Raw genomic sequence first — 23620 nt, 5'->3', positions numbered from 1 at the left:
AGTTGCTTTCTGACATTTTTTCTCATTGTTTGTGCTACCTTGGCCAAGAACCTCTTTGCCTTTTCCCTCGTTTGTGACATTGAGATCCTAGTAGCAGTTACTTCTTAGGGTTTTTAGGATGACATGAGATGGGCGAGCCGGCCATCTGCCACACAAGAGTTCCCTTCTCACTGCCATCCTCTGCCCAGGGTGGTCCCCAGAATCTGCAGGGCCCCATTGGTCATCTTGCTGTCTGCACACCTTCCTCTCTCACCTCTTGGCACTTCCCTCAAAAAAGAGAGAAGTGGAGCACAGTAAATAAATGCCAGCGTTTTCTCCAGTTCCCAGCGCTTCTCCGGAACTGGATCCCCCAAACTCCGCTGTCACTTTGTGTGTCCAGCGGGCCCCTGGGGTCCTTCACTGTCTTCACTCTGCTCAGCCTGTGTGCTTGGCCTTGGCGCTGTAGGGACTGTTATAAGAGCTGCTGTCTGATGCCCATATTCAATCTCACAGCCCCACTTTGTGTGCACACACTAGAGCCATCTTCTTAAAATCAGATCCTGTCACTCCTCTCCCTAAAGTCTACCAGTGGTCTAATAAAATCTTGAATTCTTAGCATAACATAAGAACTCTTCATGTGCTTCTATTTCCAGACCGGATTTTTGCCACTCCCAGTCCTTCATACTGCGTAGTTCTGGCCAAGGCCCAGGGGGCCTCTTCTCTCTACATAGAGCGGTGTTTCTCACACTGTCTGTTGTAGCCAGCTAATGGGTTATGAAACCAGTTAACGGGTTGGGACTAGCATACCATACCAAAAAAAAAGTACAAGTATTGATTCATAGGACTTTCGTTTTTCATACGTATTTGTGCCCTCCTTTGCACCATGAAGCGTGAATCTTAGTATGTCTCAAGTAGAAAAGGCATGAAAAGTCATGTGAACTTTAGATTGTGTAGCCAGCAATTTTTTGCTACTTTTTGTTTCTGAAAGATTCCTCAGCAGTCCTAAAGAGAAGAGTGACTCACACACTTGTGTAAAGCCAGGGTTGGAGTCTGGACCTCCTGGTTTCTGAATCATGACATGTTACTGCTGCTTCTAGGTCCAAAGTGGTATTAACTGTAAGAAAACAAATGCTCTTTATCTCAATTACTTGGGCGTCTTTGGTTGGTGAGAAGTGACTGGTGTGTACTGTGAGTGTAAATGTGGATGTTTTTGTGTATTTTCCTCCATTTCTCCCAGGAAGGAAAGGAGGTGAGCTGGCCTCAGCTGTCCACGCCTACACAAAAACAGGAGACCCGTACATGCGGTCTCTGGTGCAGCACATCCTCAGCCTCGTGTCTCATCCTGTTTTGAGCTTCCTGTACCGCTGGATATATGATGGGGAGCTTGAGGACACTTACCACGAAGTAAGGATCGGTGTTCGGTTCTGAGACTTGGATTTAAAAAGCATGGGCACGCAGTTATGCTGTTTCATTTTTCCCCTCATGATTACCATATTCTCCTAACAGGAATGCAACTGCACTTCCATTGAATACCATATACATTTTACACAGTGCCTCGACAGCTGGTTATCTCACTGAACAGCAGATAAGTTCACGAGTTCTTTGGTTAGTGGAGAATTGTCCCAGTTTATTCCTCAGCAAGGTGGAATCACTCGTCCGAGTTTACTAGCACGTGGATGGCAAAGCAGGAGGAGGCCTCCTGAGTCTTGGGGCAGTCATCATCGCAGATTCTGCTGCTTTGCCATGATTACTTTGCAAACTCACTTTGGTGCTAACAGCTTAATGAAACAAGTTAGTTGTATATGTAGCTACTGAAATATAGTCAGTTCTGTAACGCAGCATGTGCTGCTTAAAAATCACTGTTGTGTAAATCACATGATATAAATGATAGGGCTTTTGGTGGAAGGTAGGGTGAGGGGCACCACACTCAAAAGCTTTGTCAGTAAGACAGGAATCTAACAAAAGTTGTAGTGCAGTTTAACACGTTAAAGTTTAAGAAATACATAAGCACTGCCATAAATATCACATTGGCCTTGGAAAAATCCTGGCGTTTTCTTGTGGGAGTGGGCCGTCGGGGCCGCAGACTGCGTGTGGCGGGAAGTGGCAGAGGCCTGGCCATCTGAAACAGGTGTGCCTTGTGTGGGCGCTGCTGGCTGCAGTGGCCTGTGTTCTCCTGCCGTTTCTCATGGATGAAATTGCAAATAAGCAAGCGTGAAGTTTGTATTACGTTCAATTTGTTTTCTAATGTATTGTTTGTGCTGTTACAAGTTGTTTTTAAAGCAGGCGTTGGGGCAGAATGGAGTCTCTGGTGCTCTGTGTGCTTTTGAAACACATGGGCGGCATGGCGTGTGTGCATCTGCGTTGGGCGAGTTGCTTAGCCTGTCTTGTAGCGCTTTCCCGATAGTGTGTGTAGTTTTTCTTTATTACTGCATATTATTTCACAGTAGGGACAGATATGTTTTTATCTAGCCACTGTCCTGTTGATGGAGATGATGTTTTCTTTGTAGTTTTTAATCTTATGAACAGTATTAAAATGAACATCCTTTTATGTGTCTCCCTGCACATATTTATGAGTTTCTCTAAGGTGGGCTCTGGGAGGTGGGATTGCTGGGTTGTGGGGATGCACTTTTTTTTTTTTTTTTTTTTTTTTGAGACAGAGTCTCGCTCTGTTGCCCAGGCTGGAGTGCAGTGGCTCAATCTCGGCTCACTGCAGGCTCTGCCTCCCATGTTCATGCCATTCTCCTGCCTCAGCCTCCCAGGTAGCTTGGGACTACAGGTGCCCGCCACCATACCTGGCTAATTTTTGTATTTTTAGTAGAGACGGGGTTTCACTGTGTTAGCCAGGATGGTCTCGATCTCCTGACCTTGTGATCTGCCCTCCTTGGCCTCCCAAAGTGCTGGGATTACAGGCGTGAGCCACTGCGCCCGGCCTGTGGGGATGCATATTTTAAACTGCTTCTGCCACGTTGCGCTCAGGAGTGCCTATCCAGGTTGACGCAGCTATCAGCTTCCTGTTATGGTCCTCATTCCCGCATCCTTGTCAACACTTTGTCTTACCCAATGTTAATAAGAATATTTTCACCTAATGCACGAAATGTGCCATCTCACTGGGGTGTTTATTTGCATTTCCCTGATTACTAGTGAGACTGACCAGCTTTTCGTGCTTATAGGTTATTTTTTTATTTCTTCTTCTAATTACCTGTTAGTTTCCTTTGCCCATTTTTCTTATGGATTTGTTTTTCTTTTTAGGAGTGAATCATGGATGGTTTTATATTTTCAAATTTTTATATATGGAATTGCTCTTTTAAAAAATTATATCTTTTAACTTTTTTTCACATTCTTCCAAACTTATAAAAAAGTTGCAAAAATAGTACAAAGAATCATTGTACTGTTGACTGAGCCTTAACTGAGACTCCACACAAGTTTTACCACGTTTTATCATAAACTAAATTTCTCTATATACTTGAATCTGTTTCTGGATTGTATTTTTTCTGTTTGCTTTTCATCTGTCAATATTATTTAAATGACTATGGTTTGAAATTTGGTAGAGGCAGTCCTTACCTTTTGTTCTTTTCACAATTTCTCTGTTTTTGCACATTTATACTTAGATATGAATTTAGAATCAGCCTGTCAATTCCGTTAAAAGTTCTTTTAAAAATTTTTATAGGGATTGCATATTGGATTTGGAGATTAAAAAGGATTTTCAGGCTTCTTATGTTCCTTTTGTTGTATGAACTTTCTTTAAAAAAAAAAAAAACTGAAGCTTTGTAAGGTATGTTTTATTTTACTAATGGTTACCTCAAGTTTTTCAGAGCTTTTGTGAGCCTGTATCTTTCTAAATGTTAAAATCACGAGTAAACTTTCTTTTTTAACCCCTTCCTCCATTAAGATGAAGAATTGTGTCCATTTGCCAGATTCTGCATACCTGCATGTACCGCCACACTCTCTTTTTTTGAGACGGAGTCTCACTTTGTTGTCCAGGCTGGAGTGCAGTGGCGCGATCTCAGCTCACTGCAACCTCCACCTCTGGGGTTCAAGCAATTCTCCTGCCTCAGCCTCCCAAGTAGCTGGAACTACAGGCGCATGCTGCTACGCCCAGCTAAGTTTTTTGTATTTTAGTAGAGACGGGGTTTCACTTTGTTGCCCAGGCTGGTCTTGAACTCCTGAGCTCAGGCAATCCGCCCACCTTGGCCTCTCAAAGTGCTGGGATTACAGGTGTGAGCCACCGTGCCTGGCCCTACACTCTTAAGCTCTGTACCTTTTGTTTAAATCTAGGTTATTTTATATTTTTAATTTTTTATATGCAATTTGTATAAAGTCACTATCCAAGTCAAGAAATAGCACTTATCAGTACCCCTATTGTGTACCCATCATTGTCCCCTTCTCCTTAAAGGTAAACTTTGTACTGACCTCTGACACTGTAGGTAGCTCAATTCTTAGTTTAAATTTTATATAATGTTCAATGTTAAAATACATATACATGCCATCTATAGAGGTATATTTGGTATTCATCATTTAAATTTGAATCCTTATTTTTAGGTCTGTTTCTGGAAGGTATCATAAAATTATTTAATTGACTTAAAGTTCTAGACTTAATTTTTCAAGATTAAATGGAGACTTAAATTCTTGTACTATTTAGTTTTTATCTATCACAATGGTAAGGTGCTAAGGACACGTAGGTAATGGGCGTTTCCTTTGATAGAGTGAGGCTTGTCATTTTTAATGCATTTATGTTCAGTTATTCCATAATTACAGGATGAGGTGAGTTTTGAAAGCTGTTTAAAAACCTGTGCAATTGATTATTTAGAATGCATATTAAATCTCCTGACCATTATCACAATAAGCCAAGTTATTTGAGTTTAAAAAATTTGTTATTTAATGAGTTTACGGGAGTCTAAGTGATCTTGTGGTTAAGAAAATGAAAAAATCAATGTTTTATTTTCAGAACGTATGTTCTTTTTATATTACTATGATTTGTTTACTCTCAGCCATGCTTAGTGGTGTAGATTTATGAGAAATACTTTGACCAGCATGTACACCAGAAATAAAAAGTTCTGTGTGTTACTGTTCTCAGTTTTGAGGTGTATCTTCTTATCACCCATTAGAATTGTACCCTTCAGAAGTAAAAGATGATATTTTAAGGCAATCTTTAAAAATTAGGATTATAAAAAGGAGAAAGTTTACCTTTTTATTTAATTAAAGAATCGGTATCCTCTTCGTTCAATAATTAGTGTGTCAGTTATAGTATGAATTTGGGCGATTTTAACTTTTCTAATGATTGCTGATCAATTGATAAACCTGGTTTTCTTCAGAGCTTGGAGTGGGAATTGTCTGAGTTTTCATACTATTAGGATATATATTGCTAATAATTAGAACAAAAGTCAAAGCCACAAGCTGGCTAATTGTCTTTTTTGACTTTAGTACCTAATTTGTAATTTGCAATACTTCTGTCTTGAGAATAATTTAGTTTGCATATTTTTCACAACCAGGCTTTTAAAGTACGCCTTAGTTGAACCACCAATTCATTATATTTGTCTGTGGTATTTTTTTTTTTTTTTTTTTGAGACGGAGTCTTGCTCTGCCGCCGAGGCTGGAATGCAGTGGTATCATCTCGGTGCACTGTAACCTCTGCCTCCTGGGTTCAAGCAATTCTCCTGCCTCAGCCTGCTGAGTAGCTGGGATTACAGGCACGTGCCACCTCGCCCAGCTAATTTTCATATTTTTAGTAGAGGCGGGATTTCACCATGTTGGCCAGGCTGGTCTTGAACTCCTGACCTCAGGTGATTCACCCCCCTCGGCCTCCCAAAGTGTTGGGATTACAGGCGAGAGCCACCACGCCTGGCCATTTGTCTGTGTTTTTAAAGGAGTCCTTAAAGGTACCGCCAGTTCTTTATTGATTCTCTGCCTTATGTGTTATTCAGGCTTGTGTATTCATTTCCTTTCGTGATAGTAATGATGGGACTGGAGAGTTGATAGGGAATGCAGACGGAATTGGGCAAAAACTGATAAATCGATTTTCCTCTGTACTTTTTTCTTTAATATGTTTAAACTTTGATTCGTTGAGGTGAGACAAAAGCAGACCCTTAGGACTAGTGTGGTTTAAATTTGGGAAACTTTTTTGAAGCACTCTTGTTGCTTAGAATATGTATAAGGCTAATGTTCATGTTTTATTTATTTAAAAATAAAATCATGTCTGTTGAGTATAATATTCGAATCAGCATCTCAAATTATTAATGAACTTACCTCAGGTCTTGCCTCTTTGGCAAAGATTTTCACTTTTAAATGTTTTCCTTTTGATTTAATTGTAGGCTTAGAAAAGTTGCAAGAATTAATGCAAAACATTCCCAGGTGTCCTTTCCCAAGACCATCTGAATGCTCATAGGCTACTACATTGACATCCTCATTCCCAGGTGTCCTTTCCCAAGACCACCTGAATGCTCATAGGCTACTACATTGACGTCCTCATTCCCAGGTGTCCTTTCCCAAGACCACCTGAATGCTCATAGGCTACTACATTGACGTCCTCATTCCCAGGTGTCCTTTCCCAAGACCACCTGAATGCTTATAGGCTACTACATTGACATCCTCATTCCCAGGTGTCCTTTCCCAAGACCACCTGAATGCTCATAGGCTACTACATTGACGTCGTCATTCCCAGGTATCCTTTCCCAAGACCATCTGAATGCTCATAGGCTACTACATTGATGTCGTCATTCCCAGGTGTCCTTTCCCAAGACCACCTGAATGCTCATAGGCTACTACATTGACGTCCTCATTCCCAGGTGTCCTTTCCCAAGACCACCTGAATGCTCATAGGCTACTACATTGATGTCGTCATTCCCAGGTATCCTTTCCCAAGACCATCTGAATGCTCATAGGCTACTACATTGACGTCCTCATTCCCAGGTGTCCTTTCCCAAGACCACCTGAATGCTCATAGGCTACTACATTGACGTCCTCATTCGCAGGTGTCCTTTCCCAAGACCACCTGAATGCTCATAGGCTACTACATTGACGTCATCATTCCCAGGTATCCTTTCCCAAGACCACCTGAATGCTCATAGGGCTGCTGCATTGACATCATCATTCCCAGGTGTCCTTTCCCAAGACCACCTGAATGCTCATAGGCTACTACATTGACGTCCTCATTCCCAGGTGTCCTTTCCCAAGACCACCTGAATGCTCATAGGCTACTACATTGACGTCCTCATTCCCAGGTATCCTTTCCCAAGACCACCTGAATGCTCATAGGCTACTACATTGACATCATCATTCCCAGGTGTCCTTTCCCAAGACCATCTGAATGCTCATAGGCTGCTACATTGACGTCATCATTCCCAGGTGTCCTTTCCCAAGACCACCTGAATGCTCATAGGCTACTACATTGATGTCGTCATTCCCAGGTATCCTTTCCCAAGACCACCTGAATGCTCATAGGCTACTACACTGATGTCGTGATTCCCAGGTGTCCTTTCCCAAGACCACCCAAATGCTGATAGGCTACTACAATGATGTCATGATCCCTGTCTTTTTTTTATTTTAAAGGTTCTATATTTACTGATGCACGTACCTAGGGTCTGAGATTAGATAGAGCTTTAGGAAGTTCATGATTTGTAGTTTTTAAATTTGCTTGTCATTTTGTCCAAATAGCTCTTTACACCTGAGATACTCTTGTTTGCGTCACTAATTTTGCTTGTAGGTTTTTTCAGAAATGCATTGTGATTGATGGAGCTAAAATTAATCTTTCTTGACATAAAGTATATTGTGTTCTTTGCCATGGGTCTGCTATGTTTAGTACTGCAATACCAGTGGGCATATACCACCTACCGGTTTATCTCATTGTAACTCATCTGACTACTTTATCTCTGTGGGTTTGAGCTCAAGAGCTTAGGTTCTGAAGTCTGATTTGGGTCTGGCTGTTGGCTTCAGGTTCTGATGACTCTGTATCCTGGGCAAATACCTTCGCCTCTCTGGGTCTTCCCTTCCCCATCTTCCAGATGTGTGTATGATAGTGCTTGTCTGGTGCGATTTTGTGTATGTGTGAAGATTACATCAGACCAATAGGAAGTGTGTAGCATATCTGCTGCTACTTTAAGGAGAACATTGGATACAATTTGAATATCTTCTGTCCCTAAGATGTCTGTGGGCTTTCTCTGATTTGTTTGTAGTTCTCTGACATCTGTTTTTTCTGTTAGACCCTACATTTATAAATATCCATTTAAGTCTTTGATTAGTTTTGGGAAGGTTCTCTTTAATTTACTCTAAATATTAATAACATCTTTACCCTAAGAATTTGGTAATTTAGACAATTACATTGTGTGTTTGATCACTATGTAATTAAAATGTGGAAATTTTGTCTCTTTGTTTCTTCGATAGGTTAATTTTTCCTTAGGTTCCCTAATGGGAATTATAACTTTGTTGTAAAATTGCATTTTTTTTCAAGTGTGTGGTTAACTCTAAATAGTTATAAGTGAGCTTTATAATCATTCATCTCATAGTAATTTATTGTATATCTATATAAGAAAATGCTTCTTTTTATAATAAAAGTGCAAAATATCAGTAAGGAGCTCAGCAAACTCTCAAAAGTAGGATAAACTCACCACAGCAAGACACATTTAGGTTGAATATCTCTTATCTAAAATGCTTGGGACCAGAAGTTTTGGAGTCTGGATTTTGGAATGCTTGCATTATACTTATGTTCAGCATCCCCAGTCAGAGAATCTGATATCAGAAATACTGCAATGAACATTTCCTGTCAGTGTCATGCTGGTGTCCAAGATGCTTTGGATTTTTGAGCATTCTGGATTTCAGATTTTGAGATTAGGGATACTCAACCTATATAACCAAACTGTAGAGAGACAGAGCAAATCTTCAAAGTGGCAGGTGGGAAAACCCATCACACAGAAGGGATCCTCAGTAAGATGAATAGCCGATTTCTCATCAGAAACCATGGAGGCCACAAGGTGGGGGAGAATACATTCAAAAGGCGGAAAGAAAAACCATGATGATTCAAGAATTTTGTATCCAACAGAATTCCCATTCAAAAATGATGTCAAAATCAAGACATTTCTAGATAGATAAAACTTGAGAGAGTTCCTAGAAGCATACAGACTACCAAAATTGATTCACAAAGAAATAGAAAACCTGAATAGACCTGTAACAGGTAAAGAGATTGAATCATTAATCAGGAAACTTTAGCAAAGAAAAGTGCAGGAGCCGATGGCTTCTCTGGTGAGTGCTACCAAATATTTAAAGAATTAACAGCAATCCTATTTAAAGAATTAACAGCAATCCTTCTCAGATTCCTTAAAAAAATAGGACGGAATACTTCTTAACTCATTTTATGAAGTCAACATGATACAACACACAAAAACTACATACCAGTAGTTCTTAGGAATATAGATGCAAAAATCCTCAGTAAAATACTGGAAAACAGAATTCATCAGCATAGTAGAAGGATTGTACACAATGGCCAAGTGGAATTAATCCCAAGAATGCAAGGGTAGTTCAATATAATCAAAGTCAATCAATGTAAGACATCTTACTAAGGCAGTGAAAGGAAAAATGATCAACTCAACTGGTGCTGAAAAAGCATTTGATGAGATTCAGTACCCTTTTATGATAAAACAGTCAAACTTGGAATAGAAAGGAACATAACTGATAAAGGGCATCTGTGAAACACTAACAGCTAACATCATACTTAAAGATTCCATGCTTTCTTCATAAGGTCAGGAACAAGACAAGGGTGTTCACTCTTACCACTTCCTTTTAGCATTGTTGAGAAAGTTATGGCCAGGATAATTAGTCAAGGTTTTTTTTTTTTTTTTTTTTTTTAAAAAAAAGGAAAAAGGTAAAAGCATCCAGATAGCCAGATTGGAAAAGAAAAAGTAAAACCAGCTGGGTGCAGTGACTCACAGCTGTAATCCCAGCATTTTGGGAGGCCAAGGCAGGAGCACAGCTTGCGGTCAGAGTTTGAGACCAGTCTGGGCAACATAGCAAGACCTTCCTCTCTACAAAAGATTAAGAAAAAATGAGCCAGGTGTAGTGGTGCACACCTGTAGTCCTAGCTTCTTGGGAGGCTGAGGTCAGAGGATCACTTGAGCCCGAGAGGTTGAGGCTGCAGTGAACTATGATTGTACCACTGCACTCTGGGTGACAGAGTGAGACCATGTCTCCAAAAAAAAGTAAAGCCATTTCTGTTCACAGATACTTGATCTGATTCATAGAAAACTAAAGAATCCACACATACTTTATAATAAAGATTATATATAGGTAGAGAGGTGTATGTATAGCTGTCTAATGTATAAGTTCACCACATTGGCAGGATACAAGCTCAATAACAAAAATCAGTTATATTTCCATATACTTTCAATGAATAATCCAAATATGAAATTAAGAAAATAACTCCATTTAAAATATCATCTAAATAAGTTAAATACATAGTAAAAAATTTAACCAAGGAAGTGCAAGACTTGTACTCTGAAAAGAATAGATCATTGTTGAGAGGAATGAAAAAGTCCTAAATAAATAGAAAGACATTCTGTGCTTATGGATGGAAGATTTGATATTGCTAAGATGGCAGTGCTTCCCCAACACGAGACCCACTTTCAATGTTTGATATTGTTAAGATGGCAGTACTCCCCCAACACGAGCCACACTTTCAATGCAATGTCTGTCAAAATTCCTACAGCCTTTGCAGAAATGGAAAAGCTGATCTTCAAATTCACAGGGAAGTACAAGGGGCCCTGAGGCCAAACAATCTTGTAAAAGAACAAAGTTGAACAAACTTTCTGATTTTAAAACATGCTACAATGCAAGGTAATCAAAACAATGTGATACTGGCGTAATGATGGACCTCTGGGTCAATGGACTAGAAGCGAGAGCCCAGAAGTACATCTTCATTTTTATTGATTTTCAATAAAGGTGCCAAGATTACTCAATGGGGATAAAAAGCCTATTCAGCAAATGATAACAGGACAACTGGATGCATGTAGAAGAATGCATTGGGATCTCTGTCATACACCATATGTAAAGATTAACTCAAAATGGATCAGACACCTAAATTTAAGGGCCAACGTTATAAAACTTAGAAGAAGATATAGTGGTAAATCTTTGGGACCATGGATTTGGCAGCAGTTTCTTAGATATGTCATCAAAAGCATGAGCAGTGAGAACAAGTAAATCAGGCTTTATCAAAATAAAAACTATGTACATTAAAGGGCACTTTTGAGAAAGTGAAAAAAACAGAGTGGGAGAAAAGTATTTCCAAATCACTTACCTGATAATGGTCTAGTATCCCATCCCAAATACATAAAGAACTATCACAACTCAACAAGAAAAATCACCCAGTTTAAAAAGGATTTGAGAAGATATTTCTCCAAAGAAGATACAAAAATGGACAATAAGCACAGGAAAAGATTATTATTATTATAGGGAAATGCAAATCAAAACTACAATTAAATACCACTTCACAGCCATTAGGTTTGTTAACAAAAACAAACCAACAGCCAGAAAATAACAAGTGTTGGCAAGGATTTGGAGAAATTGGGAACTGCATCGTTGCTGGTAGAAACACAGAATGGTGCAGCCCCTCTGGAAAGCAGTTTGACAGTTTCTAAAAAAATTAAATACGGATTTACCATGTGACCCAACAGTTCTACTCCTAGGTATATACCCAAAGAAATGAAAACACGCATTCATCTAAAAACTTGTCTATGAACATTCATAGCAGCGTCATTTATAATAGTCAAAAGTGAAAACAGCTCCAGTGTCCATCAACTGATGAACTGATAAATAAAATGACGTATATCCATACAATGGAATATTATTCAGCCTTAACAAAAAAATGAAAATCTGATACTTGCTACAGTGTGGGTGAATCTTGAGAACATTGTGCTCTGTGAAGTAAGCCAGACACAGAAGGCCATATATCGTATGATTCCATTCGTATGAAATGTCCAGAATTGGCAAATGCGTAGAGATAGAAAGTAGTTAATGTTGTCATGGACTGAGGGTGGGGAGGCAGAGAGGAATGAGTGACTGCTTAATGGATACGGAGTTTCTCTACAGGCTGATGAAAATCTTCTGGAGTTAGATCATAGGAATGGTCGCACGACCACATTGTGAATCTACTAGAAGCCACTAAGTTGCACACTTTAAAATGGTGACTTTTATATTATGTGAATTTCCTCTCAAAAAAAAAAAAAAATGTAGAAGTTCCGAAAACACAAACGCTTGGTGAGGGATGCCGGCTACGGTAGCTCCTGTGGCTCCTTTCCCGGGTCTTCTCCCTCCCTGCTAGGTTGAGGTGCTCCTGTTCACCATGGAGTCGCCGTGCGCAAGTAGGGCTCTGTAGCTCTCAGGCTGCACATCTGTTTGCCACACATGGGGCCTTGCAGGAGTTTTTTTTGTTTTGTTTTGTTTTTGAGACGGAGTTCCCCTCTGTCGCCCAGGCTGGAGTGCAGTGGTGCGATCTCGACTCACTGCAAGCTCCACCTCCCGGGTTCACGCCATCCTCCTGCCTCAGTCTCCTGATTAGCTGGGACCACAGGCGCCCGCCACCACGCCCGGCTAATTTTTTGTATTTTTAGTAGAGATGGGGTTTCACCGTGTTAGCCAGGATGGTCTCGATCTCCTGACCTCGTGATCCGCCCGCCTCGGCCTCCCAGAGTGCTGGGATTACAGGTGTGAGCCGCCGCGCCCGGCCACAGGAGTTTTAATGTGGATTGATATGGGCATGAGGATTTCCAAAGCCCCGCGGTGTTTCTGCTGTGCACTGAAACTTGAGGACCCCTGGTCTATCCACCCTCCGATTCCCTGCAGCAGCCCCCAGAGTCGGGCGGGGACCTGCAAAGTTTGTTCTAAAATTGAGGTGATGGGAGGTGGCTGAGTTCAGAGTGCCACCTCCTTCCACACCAGCTCTGCATACTCACCTCCCTTCCACACTCGCAATCCTCTGTGCAGTAGTCCAGGCTCCAAGAAATTCCCTTGGAGGGAAAGGGTGGGAAGGGAGTGAGGGATAAAAGACTACAAATTGGGTGCAGTGTATACTGCTCGGGTGATGGGTGCACCAAAATCTCACAAATCACCACTAAAGAACTTACTCATGCAACCAAACACCACTTGTTTCCCAAAACCTATGGAAACAGAAAATTAAAAAAAAAAAAAAAAAAAAAGAAATTCTCTTAGAAAGAACTCTGCTTTATCTAGTGTGTCCAAACTGAATATCAAGTCAGTGATGTGGTAATATGCGGGCTTATTTTTTAAATAAATAAATAAAATTTAGCACATTAAGGATTAGTGTCTATTTCAAAGCACCTGCAACAGCTCAACATGTGATGTGAAATGTGTGGTTCCTGTTGACGACAAAGGCGCGGGTGCTGTGGTTTGTTAGTTACATTTATAGTTGAAGGAAGAGATGAATTTCAGATAGAGGTTAGTGAGGTTAGTGAGGTTAGTGAAAATAAAGATGAGATTATTTTTCCTCCCAAGTCCACAGACCCCTGCTGTGCTGTCTGTCTGTGGCCCTGGTTAAGGGAGGCCCAAGTTGGAGCAGGACCCAGGGCCTTTGACCTGTGCTTTTGCAAACATGAGAGATGCATGGGCTGGGCATGGCGCTGGTGTGAGAGCTGCAACTTCTGTAGTGACCCGAAGCCTGAATTCACCTTGACCTCCAGTTCCTCCTGCCTGGGAGTCGGTGGATGCCTGCTGAATGGGGACGCGGTGCGTCTCCCTCTTGGCTGTGTCTGCCCAGAGCCTACTGCTATTCCTCGGGGGACTTCCTTGCGTTGGGCTCCTGCCAGTCTCAGGGACCTCTCGGTCTCTCTGTTGATGGCCCAGCAGAGCTCATTCCACGTGTGAAGGCTTTCTCCTGTCTTCCTTCCTGGAAGCTCTTTGAGTGCCAATCATGGCTGAACACTGCACTGCCTCTCTGCCCAGCTGCCTCTGGGCTTGGCTGATTTGCAACTGCAAGATGACAGAAAAACTTCCAGATGACATCTGGGCTTTGCTATGTCTGCTGTGGTATCATTGAAAGCTGCCTCTAAGTCTAACATCTGGGATTTTACTTTTTAACAATAAAAAGGATATAGACCTTTAGCCTACTAGTGCTAAGAATGGTATCTAAATTTTATTTTGTTTTTATTTTATTTATATCTTGTGTATTTGCAAAGGCAGACAAAAGTAGAAGGCTATAAGAGTTTGGAAGGTATTCCGAATGATTAAGTTGGAAAGCACTTTCAGCATTTGGGGAAAAGTTTATATTTTTTGCTCTTAAATGTAGGTACTGTAAAAGTAAACCAAGTTTTTCCATTGTGTTACTACTATCTAGAGAAGCTGCATGGTGAGTCCTTTCTGTAGCTAACCTGGCTTCTTCCCCCATAAACTTAAGGTAAACAAGTTATGCCAATATATTCAAGTTACAGGCAGAACCAGTCAGTTTCCATTTGCCCTTTGGATAGTAAAGATTAGGTGCTTCAACTAGCAGCAAGAAAAGATGGGTCAAGTTAAAATTAAACTTGCTTTCAAAATTAGATTTCCAGACTTCATTCAAATGTTTACTTAAATGCTGTGATAACATTCTAAAACTCTACGTTCTTGAATGTGAAGATCCACAAAGTATGGATAAGATAGAATATCTCTGGATCTATTTAGCACTCTTGCTGTGTTACTGAAATTTAGAAGTTTACCATGTAAAATATCTTACTGTTTTGGAATTTTTATGCCATACCTCTTGAAATATTGTAATTATAAGTTTACCCTGTAAATTATCCTTTGTTGTACAGAGAATCTGACCAATTTACCCATTCCCCTGGTCCAGTTGCCATTTTATTGTGTCTAAGTGTGGCCTTAGGAGAAATCTCTTGGTAGCTGCCTGCGTGATTGGCAAGTTGAAGTTTGAATTTTTTATGGTCTGTATTAATGGATCTGATTCTCAGAAGTTGCTTGCTAAGAAAATTACCCTCTTCATTTCTGTTTTTAGTAAGGAGGCCTTGGCATTTGTCCAGCAATTAATGAGAAATCATGGTACAATTATGTTTTATTTTTTTTCTTAATTCTTTCTGCGTTTGACATAATGGTGAAAATTAAAGAACCTTGAGTGGAAAATGCCTTAGTAAAATAAAAGCGTATTGCAATTATATTCTGACCTTGGTTTTTTTCCCTCTATAACTCTATATTTTTCACAGAATTAATTATATTCTAAAGCGTACCCAAGCTCTGTGCTTGCTACGAGATGTTTGCTGCTGGAGTGATTGCATGCTCCTTTGCCCTTAGATGAAGCAGTGCTTTCATAACTTCTAAACATGCCTGAATTGCGTGAGGTTTTTTATGGTTTAAATTTTCTTTATTGTTCATACTGATAAAAATCCGGCTGTACTCCAACTATTAGGATAAATTAGTGTGTTGTCTGTAGAAACGAGCTCTTCTGTCTAACTGAATAACAGACATACAATTTATATGCAGTTAATCTAATCTGTAGCATGGCAAGCTACAGAGCAGTCCCAGCATGAGCGTGGTGACTTCATCGCTGCCGAGATTACTCACGGGGGCTTATTTCTGTCATGGACAATTGAAGTCTAGGTTAAGGTGATGACGCCTCTGTGATAGTACTGCTGTTTACCCCTGAAGGGCAATATAGATCTCAAAAGGCTAAAATAGATCAGTGAATGCTTCAGTCATTTACATTGATACTTAAAGATAAGACATTTTAGTTGAAAATAAACATAGCAGCCTCTTCCCTATGGTCATAAAAATGTTGGCACTTATTCATGTGCCTACTTACGCAGGAAATTGGCTGTACATAATTGGTACTGTCTAGCCCTTAAAAGGATCAAATAGAAGATCTTGACATCATTAAAATTTTGTTTCCTGAAATACTTACTCTTGGAAGTAGATTTCTGTGAAAGAAAAAAATTCATTTTTAGTTGGTTGCCCTGGGAAAATGACATTATTTAAAAAAAAACAACAATCTACTGGTAGCGTGTGTTCAGTATTTGGCTAGAATTACTTGATTCTTTTATTAAACAGTGTTTTTTTTCTAAGAGAAAAATATTTGCAGTTTAAACAATGTTGATCACATAAGCACATACAGAGGATAAAGTTAAAATTCTCCAGTAACTCTGTCAGGACCAGACACATTCTGTTAATATTTGTATATACTGATTTTTTCTGTGTATTTGTGTGTATCATATGCGTAGTATATTGTCAACTTGTTCAAGTAAATAATGAACATTATTTTATGCCATTAAAATTTTTTTTGACACCAAGGCTTATTAAAATGATCTCTGAAACTCTATTTTGTGAATATAATCGTCCCGTGGTATACGAGGGGAATTGGTTCTAGGACCCCTGTGGATACCAAAATCCACACATACTCATGTCCTGCAGTCGGCCCGTGGAACCTGTGGGTTGAGAAAGCGGACCTCCCGTACAAGTGAGTTTCACATCCCGAGGATGCTAAGTTTCTGTGTGTGTGCCGTTGGTTGGAAAACGTCCACCTATAAGTGGACCCGCACAGTTCAAATTGGTGTGATTCAAGGGTCAGTTGTGTATGCGATTTTTTCCTGGGAAGAACTATACTTTTCATCAGATTATTGGAAAGGGCTGTGGTAGTTAAGAACAATCTATTTTTAATGACTACATGGTAATATTTTGTAATTCATTTATATATTCCCTTATTTTTAAGACATTTAGCATAGCATATTAGAAGTATAATATATGCTGATGAAGAATATTTTATTCCAGTAATGCAAGTATAACATTTTACTTAGAGTTTATTCATATTCACAAATGAGACTGTCCTGTAATATTTTTGGTATTTTTCTAATCACATGTGCTAGTGTTATGCCGGTTTCATGAAATCAACTGAGGCCGTCCTATGTGTATTTCTGTGGCCTAGAATACGTTAAGCAACCTAAGAATTATGTCTTAAAAAGTGTTAGTAACCCTGTGCCTTAGTGGTAGCATTTTATATTTCCAGTTTCTTCTGAAGATACCGTTTTCAGGGTCTTCTCTCTCTTGCTTCTTGGGTTACTTTTGACCATTACATTTTGCTAAGAGATCGTTAATTTTGTATTGCTATGTAATTTTTAAAGATATTTGGAATTTATGGAAAGATCACCAAAAAGGCACTTTGGGTGTGATACGACTGAAATGTGTTTTACAGTCTGACTGGAGAACTCAGCTGCCATGCATCACAGGGCAGTGCTGAGTCTTAGGCCTTCTGGCTTTTAATTGAAAATACTGCCAAGTGCTGAGGTCATGGTCCCGGTACCATTTCTCCCTCAAAGGAAGTAGGGCTGGAGAAGTGGCTGATTCTAGGTATTGGGAGAAACAGAGCTAAGCCTAGAGCACCATCTATAGCAGAAAAGTAGGGCAGACCACTGGGGTCCAGTGTGAAGGACTCAGGAGCGGCTTGAAGAGGCTCCCCCTCCCCACATAGGAGATGGGGAGCCCCAGGAAGAGCATAACTGTGATGGAGGAAGCACTGGATATGCTTAAATCCACGCTCTCATGATCATAAAAAACGAATTGGTCATCATTGGAGAGTGTAAATAGAGGCATTATCAGATGCTTCCTCAGCATTTTTTGATATAGTCAAATGATTTCCTCTTTTAATCTGTTGATATAATTAATTATGGTGATATTAACAATTCCTGATGAGGCATCCTTAGCTCAGAGGAAAGGATGGTGTATTCATTAAATGGGGCCGGCTCGGCCAGTAAAGAAAAAAATGCCATCCAGGAGAAGACGTAGACTTCCCCCTTATAACATACTGTGTGCCAGGATTATACCAAGTTCCAGAGGAATTAAAGATCTAGGTAATAGGCCGGGCATGGTGGCTCCTGCCTGTAATCCCAGCACTTTGGGAGGCTGAGGCAGGCAGATCGCTTGAGCTCAGGAGTTTGAGACCAGCCTGGGCAACATGGTGAAACCCTGTCTCTACCAAAAATGCAAAAAAATTAGCCAGGCATGGTGGTGTGCTCCTGTGGTCCCAGTTACTTGGGAGGCTGAGGTGGGAGGATGGCTTGAGCTGGGGAGGCAGACGTTGCAGTGAGCCAAGATCATGCCAGTGTACTCCAGCCTGGGCCACAGAGTGAGACCCTGTCTCAAAAAGAAAAAAAAAAAGGATCTAGGTAATAAAAATAACTCAATAGAAATACTAAAAGAACATGATGGACAATATTTTCATAATCTAGGAATGGGAAGATCTTAGGAAGACAGGAAACTCAGAAAACATAAAGGAAGACTGACATTTATCTACATATAACAAAAAAATAGATCAGAACTAAAATATGGACCATACTATAAACAATGGCAAATGATTAACTTGGAAAAATTAAATCTCTAATATTTAATGATTCACAAATGGTCACTATTCCTAATGTACAAAGAATTTTTGTATATTGATGAGAGAACAAAATGAATAGCAAGATGGGTCAAGGGCATGAAAAGACCATTCACTGGAGAAGAAAAGCAAATGGCAATTAGAACTATGAAAATATGCTCGGCTTCATTTTTGGTTAATGACAGCAATATAGGATAACCATGATTCCACCTAACTGGCAAAATCTAAAATGAGCCAGGATGCAAAAACAGGACATCTTGCCCGTGGGAGCGTCAGTCTGCACAGCTGTGTGGAAAGGAAACCTGGCATTGTCTATAAAAACTAAAAGCTACTTTAATTCAGCAGTTGTGCTTTTATAAAACAAGTTTATAGAAATAAAAGTGCAATTCTATTAGGGTGTATGATTGAAAAATGAGAATGGCTGCATTGTTGTAGTGGCAAATAAACTGGAAGCAACAGCAATAGAATTTTCTCCTTACTGCTCAGTTTCCTTTCTAACGGCAGTGATGTAGGTGCCCGTCAGGGTCAGGGCAGGGGAGCTGCATGCCAGTGAGGAAGAAAGCTCCTGAGCACAGATGGTTCCCGGGGGAGCCACACAGGGGTCACTTCTACAGTGCCACCTGGCTGGTGCCGGCCCCTTGTACACGTGGGCACATGTACAACAAGGTCTGCCCATAGAGCTTGGGACTTGTCTGTGAACAGAGGACGCCGGCCTGGGCACCTCTGTGTTCCAGGCTTTGGGGCTTTGCAAAAGAGAGACTGCAAGGGCAGGCAGACTGATGGGAGGAGACACACAGCTGCTGCCTGTCAGGGAGGGGGAGCCCCAAAAGCCTGCACCGTTACTGAGGAAGAGCTCCGTGTGGCCCAGGAAGCCTCAGTATTATGCTGCAGAGGCACTAATGGACATTCTGAATCTCCAAGGAAGACATAACTTGTTTTTGTTATACTTTAGTTTTAAAAGTTTAGGAAATATATAGTTCAATTTAGAGAGATTTCTGTGTTTCATACAAGTTTTATTGTATAAATAGGTAAGACTCCCTGTGTCTGGAGAACTTGGCTTTCTAGAATAACTTACTCTTTGATGTTGCTGTTGGTTAATATTTTGCCATAAATATCACTCTTGAACATTTCCATGCCCCTTTGCTTTCAGTTTTTTGTAGCATCAGATCCAACAGTTAAAACAGATCGACTGTGGCACGACAAGTATACTTTGAGGAAATCGATGATTCCTTCGTTTATTACGATGGATCAGTCTAGGAAGGTAGGATTAGAAGAGATTTTTTGTGATTTTGATGTTTTATGGCTATGTATTCTTAGATTATGTGACAAAACCAATTTTCAGTTAAAATTTCATGCGTTTTGAGATTGTTAATGTTCTGGAGATGAAGTAAGTGCATGTTAATTGAATACATCAGTATAGTATGTGTTCAATATATCTTTGAGTTACTAGATTCGCTCCATACTGTAGCAGATGCTCTTGTTAGTTTTCAATCAATAGCCAATTTGTAGCTTACGAATATTTGTAGATTTGGGCAGTCATTTTAAATTTACATAAAAGTAATCATAGAATGTTTTTCTTTTTAGGTCCTTTTGATAGGAAAATCAATAAATTTCTTGCACCAAGTTTGTCATGATCAGACTCCCACTACAAAGATGATAGCTGTGACCAAGTCTGCAGAGTCACCCCAGGACGGTATGATGATGCTGGTGGGGTGGTGATGATGGCAATGGTGTGATGTTGATGATGATGTGAGGATGGTGATACTCATGGTAACAGTGATGTTGATGACGTAGTGATGGTGATGGTGTGATGATGGGGATGATGGTGATGTGATGATAATGATGTTGGGGATGGGTGGTGATGATGGTGATGATGAATGCGTGGTGATGGCAGTGATGGTGGTGATGATGTTGATGGTGGTGATGATGTTGATGGTGATGATGGGGGTAATGATGGTGGTGTGATGATGGTGATGTGATGATGTTGGGGATGGATGATGGGGATGTGATGATGGTGTGCTGGTGGTAGTGATGGTGGTGATGATGATGATGGTGATGTGGTGATGGTGTGATGATGGTGATGTGATGATGTTGGGGATGGGTGGTGATGATGGCGTGGTAGTGGCAGCAATGGTGGTGATGATGTTGATGGTGATGATGGTGGTAATGATGGTGATGGTGTGATGATAGTGATGATGGGGATGGGTGTTGATGACGGCGATGATGATGGCATGGTGGTGGCAGTGATGGTGTTGATGATGTTGATGGTGATGATGGTGGTGATGATGGTGATGGTGTGATGATAGTGATGATGATGTTGGGGATGGGTGGTGATGATGGTGATGATGGTGGTGATGATGGTGATGGTGTGATGATAGTGATGATGATGTTGGGGATGGGTGGTGATGATGGCGATGATGGTGTGGTAGTGGCAATGATGGTGGTGATGATGTTGATGGTGATGATGGTGGTAATGATGGTGATGGTGTGATGATATGATGGGGATGGGTGGTGATGACGGCGATGATGATGGCATGGTGGTGGCAGTGATGGTGTTGATGATGTTGATGGTGATGATGGTGGTGATGATGGTGATGGTGTGATGATAGTGATGATGGGGATGGGTGGTGATGACGGTGGTGATGATGGCATGGTGGTGGCAGTGATGGTGGTGATGATAGTGATGGTGATGATGGTGGTAATGATGATGGTGATGTGATGATAGTAATGACAATGATAATTGTGATGGATGGTGATAGTAATGATATGATGGTGATAGCGGTGATGATAGTGGAGGTGATGATGATGTGCTGATATTACAGATTACTTAAAAGTATTTTTTGTACCATAGGATTTATAGATTATTAGAATTACTCTCTGACACACCTTAATACATAGTATTATGTATGTATATATATAGTACTGTGTAAATTTTTAATTTCCTTTTTATACAGAGTTATACAGTAAGTGTTGGAATAGGTATAGCTGTTTTAAAATGATAAAGTGGCAGTGTGCCAAAATAAGAAATAACAGAAAAAATATTGCTAATGGTAGCCTATTCTTTGGGATGCAAAGGCTTTGTCTGGAGAAGAGCCAGGACTTATTGCACTTGTTGTGTTTATTGCATTCAGAATGTCGCGTGAGCGTTCAGCCTGTGGGAAGTGCTGAGGCTTTCCCTTGTTCTCTTCCTTTTCCCCATTTGCCGCCTGCCCCACCCTCAGTAATTTCATGATGTTTTGTGTATGGCTAACTTATATTTATAGCTCTCCAGTTTTGGCTGTATTTGCTATTTATATTGTCATGGTTCATTCAAAAGGTTTACTTTGCGTAGGACACTGTGGTAGCTACAGGAAAGAGACGATGACTTCACCATGACTGTTCCTTTCATGAGCTTATTAGTCTGGTCTTGGAGAGGAGATGCGTAGTAAAATAACCAGTAGTCAGTAATAAAGGTGAAGGTGATCAGGGACGTGAGATGTGCAGGTGAAGCGCTTTGGGTATTTTCAGGCAAGGCTCAACAGGAAGGCTTTGGAAAGAGGCAGGAATTGCACTGGCCATGGAGAAGGAGGAGAATTTGGTTGTGGGTTATCGTGCAGCCCAGGACAAAGGAATAATGTGCATGGAAGTGCAGAAGAGAAATAGGATGAATTAGACTTATCTAAAGATTGTAGTGAAAATAAAAAGTTATTATTTAATAATGTGACAGACTAAAGAGAGACAGACTAGGACCTCATGTAGGAAGCAGGATAGGTTACTGGGTGTGGTTTTAGCTACAGGTGTTACTGGAATGACAGATGTTCTCTTAACAGGACTTGGCTCTCTGGACAGGAGGGCTGGGGATCAGGAAGAGTCAGTGATGGCACTAGAACTCTGAGCTCATGAGGCCAAGTCGGAAGGGCAGCAGGGGATTTCGGGAGAGCATAGCACTGAGAGAGGAATGTCATTTTGGGCAATTTGGTTTTCAGTAGCTGAGAGGACTTACTAGTGGAAGCTTCCAGCATGTATTGGAAATGCTATACTGAAATTCTGGTTAAAAGTCAGGGCCGAATATAGAGATTTTGGAAGCACTTATCTCACCATGGTAACTCAGGACAAGGCAGGATGGTGTAGCAAGAGCTCCCGTGTGGTCCAGGGGAGACACCCTTTCCAGGCGTGTGAGAGCCATGGCCCCTCTCACCCTAAAGCATTCAGACATAATTTTACATGTATTTTTTTTGTGGAGGGGTACATAGACCCCAGATTAGTTCCTGGAATAGAGATAGATGTGATCCAATACAGATTTTGGGGAAATGCTTCTACACTGAAGAGGTGGAAGGAAGAAGAACCAGGAGAGCAGTTGTGTTCGAGTTGTGACCTTTCATAGTTCCTAGAGAAGGCGGCGCACACATGGGCTGTGCCTGGGACAGGGCGTCCCCATGCGCCTGCTGTGCTGGAGGCTCTCCATGAAGGTTGCTGCTGCTTGTGTGAGCACCGCGTCTGCTGTGCTGCTGGCGGCCCCCATACCCATCGCCCCACATCTGCAGATTCAATCAACTGAGGATCAAAAACACTTAAAAAAAAAGGCAGACACTAAAAAAATACACAAAAAACCAAGACAGTTTAACAGCTATTTGCATAGCATGTACATTGCGCTAGATATTATAAGTAATTTAGAGATGATTTACCGTATATGGGAAGATGTGTGTAGGTTAGGTGCAAATATTGCTTTGTTTTGTAGAAGAGACTTGAGCATCAGGGAATTTTGGTGTCTGTGGGGGTCGTGGGATTGGTCCCCTGCAGATGCTGAGGGTGACGGGGCGCTGCTGCTGCTGACGCTGCTGCTGACGCTGCTGCTTCTCTGTGACGACTCCTGTGGTCCCCGTCGTCTTGTCCATGGCTGCCAGGGTCTGCGGAGAGCAAAGTTTCTGCTGTTGAGAAGACAGAAGATGCAAATCCTAAAAGACTCCTAATAATGGTCAAAAAACAGGAGAACATGTCAAATTCATCTTTATCTGTGAAAAGGTTATGAAGATTTAAAAGTGTGAATAAAGAATAAATAGTGACAATTTAAAAACTGGAGCACGAGAGATGCCTCAACCCTGAAGGAGCAAAGAGAGTTCTGAGGAGGCTCTGGGTTCTGTGTCTTCATAGGCTGCTTTGGGCTAAGACTGATTCAGACCTTCTCTTTGGAATGAAAATTTTTAATGACTCAAACAAAGGTGTAATGAAAACATTTCTAGAGAAAAATCTTTATGTCATTAAAACTACGTAGATCAACGGAAATAGAACCCCATGCCCTTAAAACAGGACTGTGGT

At 40.8% G+C, this 23620-nt stretch overlaps 1 protein-coding gene across 6 annotated transcripts in view; it reads left to right on the top strand.

Annotated features, from left to right (window-relative positions):
* Nucleotides 1-23620, top strand: part of TUBGCP3 (tubulin gamma complex component 3) — a 105119-nt gene that overhangs the window by 41706 nt on the left and 39793 nt on the right. For 5 of the 6 annotated variants that reach the window (XM_031007164.3, XM_063697575.1, XM_055360356.2 and 2 more), the window contains 3 exons: nt 1217-1383; nt 19476-19586; nt 19910-20018. In XM_031007164.3, coding sequence (XP_030863024.2) covers nt 1217-1383; nt 19476-19586; nt 19910-20018 — 387 coding nt within the window. The remainder of the gene's footprint in view (nt 1-1216; nt 1384-19475; nt 19587-19909; nt 20019-23620) is intronic. The other variant, XM_063697576.1, reaches the window with a different exon arrangement.

This window comes from Gorilla gorilla, chromosome 14 (genome assembly GCF_029281585.2).
Source record: "Gorilla gorilla gorilla isolate KB3781 chromosome 14, NHGRI_mGorGor1-v2.1_pri, whole genome shotgun sequence".
Classification (NCBI taxonomy): Eukaryota; Metazoa; Chordata; class Mammalia; order Primates; family Hominidae; genus Gorilla; species Gorilla gorilla.
The sequence above is the reverse complement of the archived record's forward strand: the minus strand, read 5'-3'. Positions and strand labels throughout refer to the sequence as shown.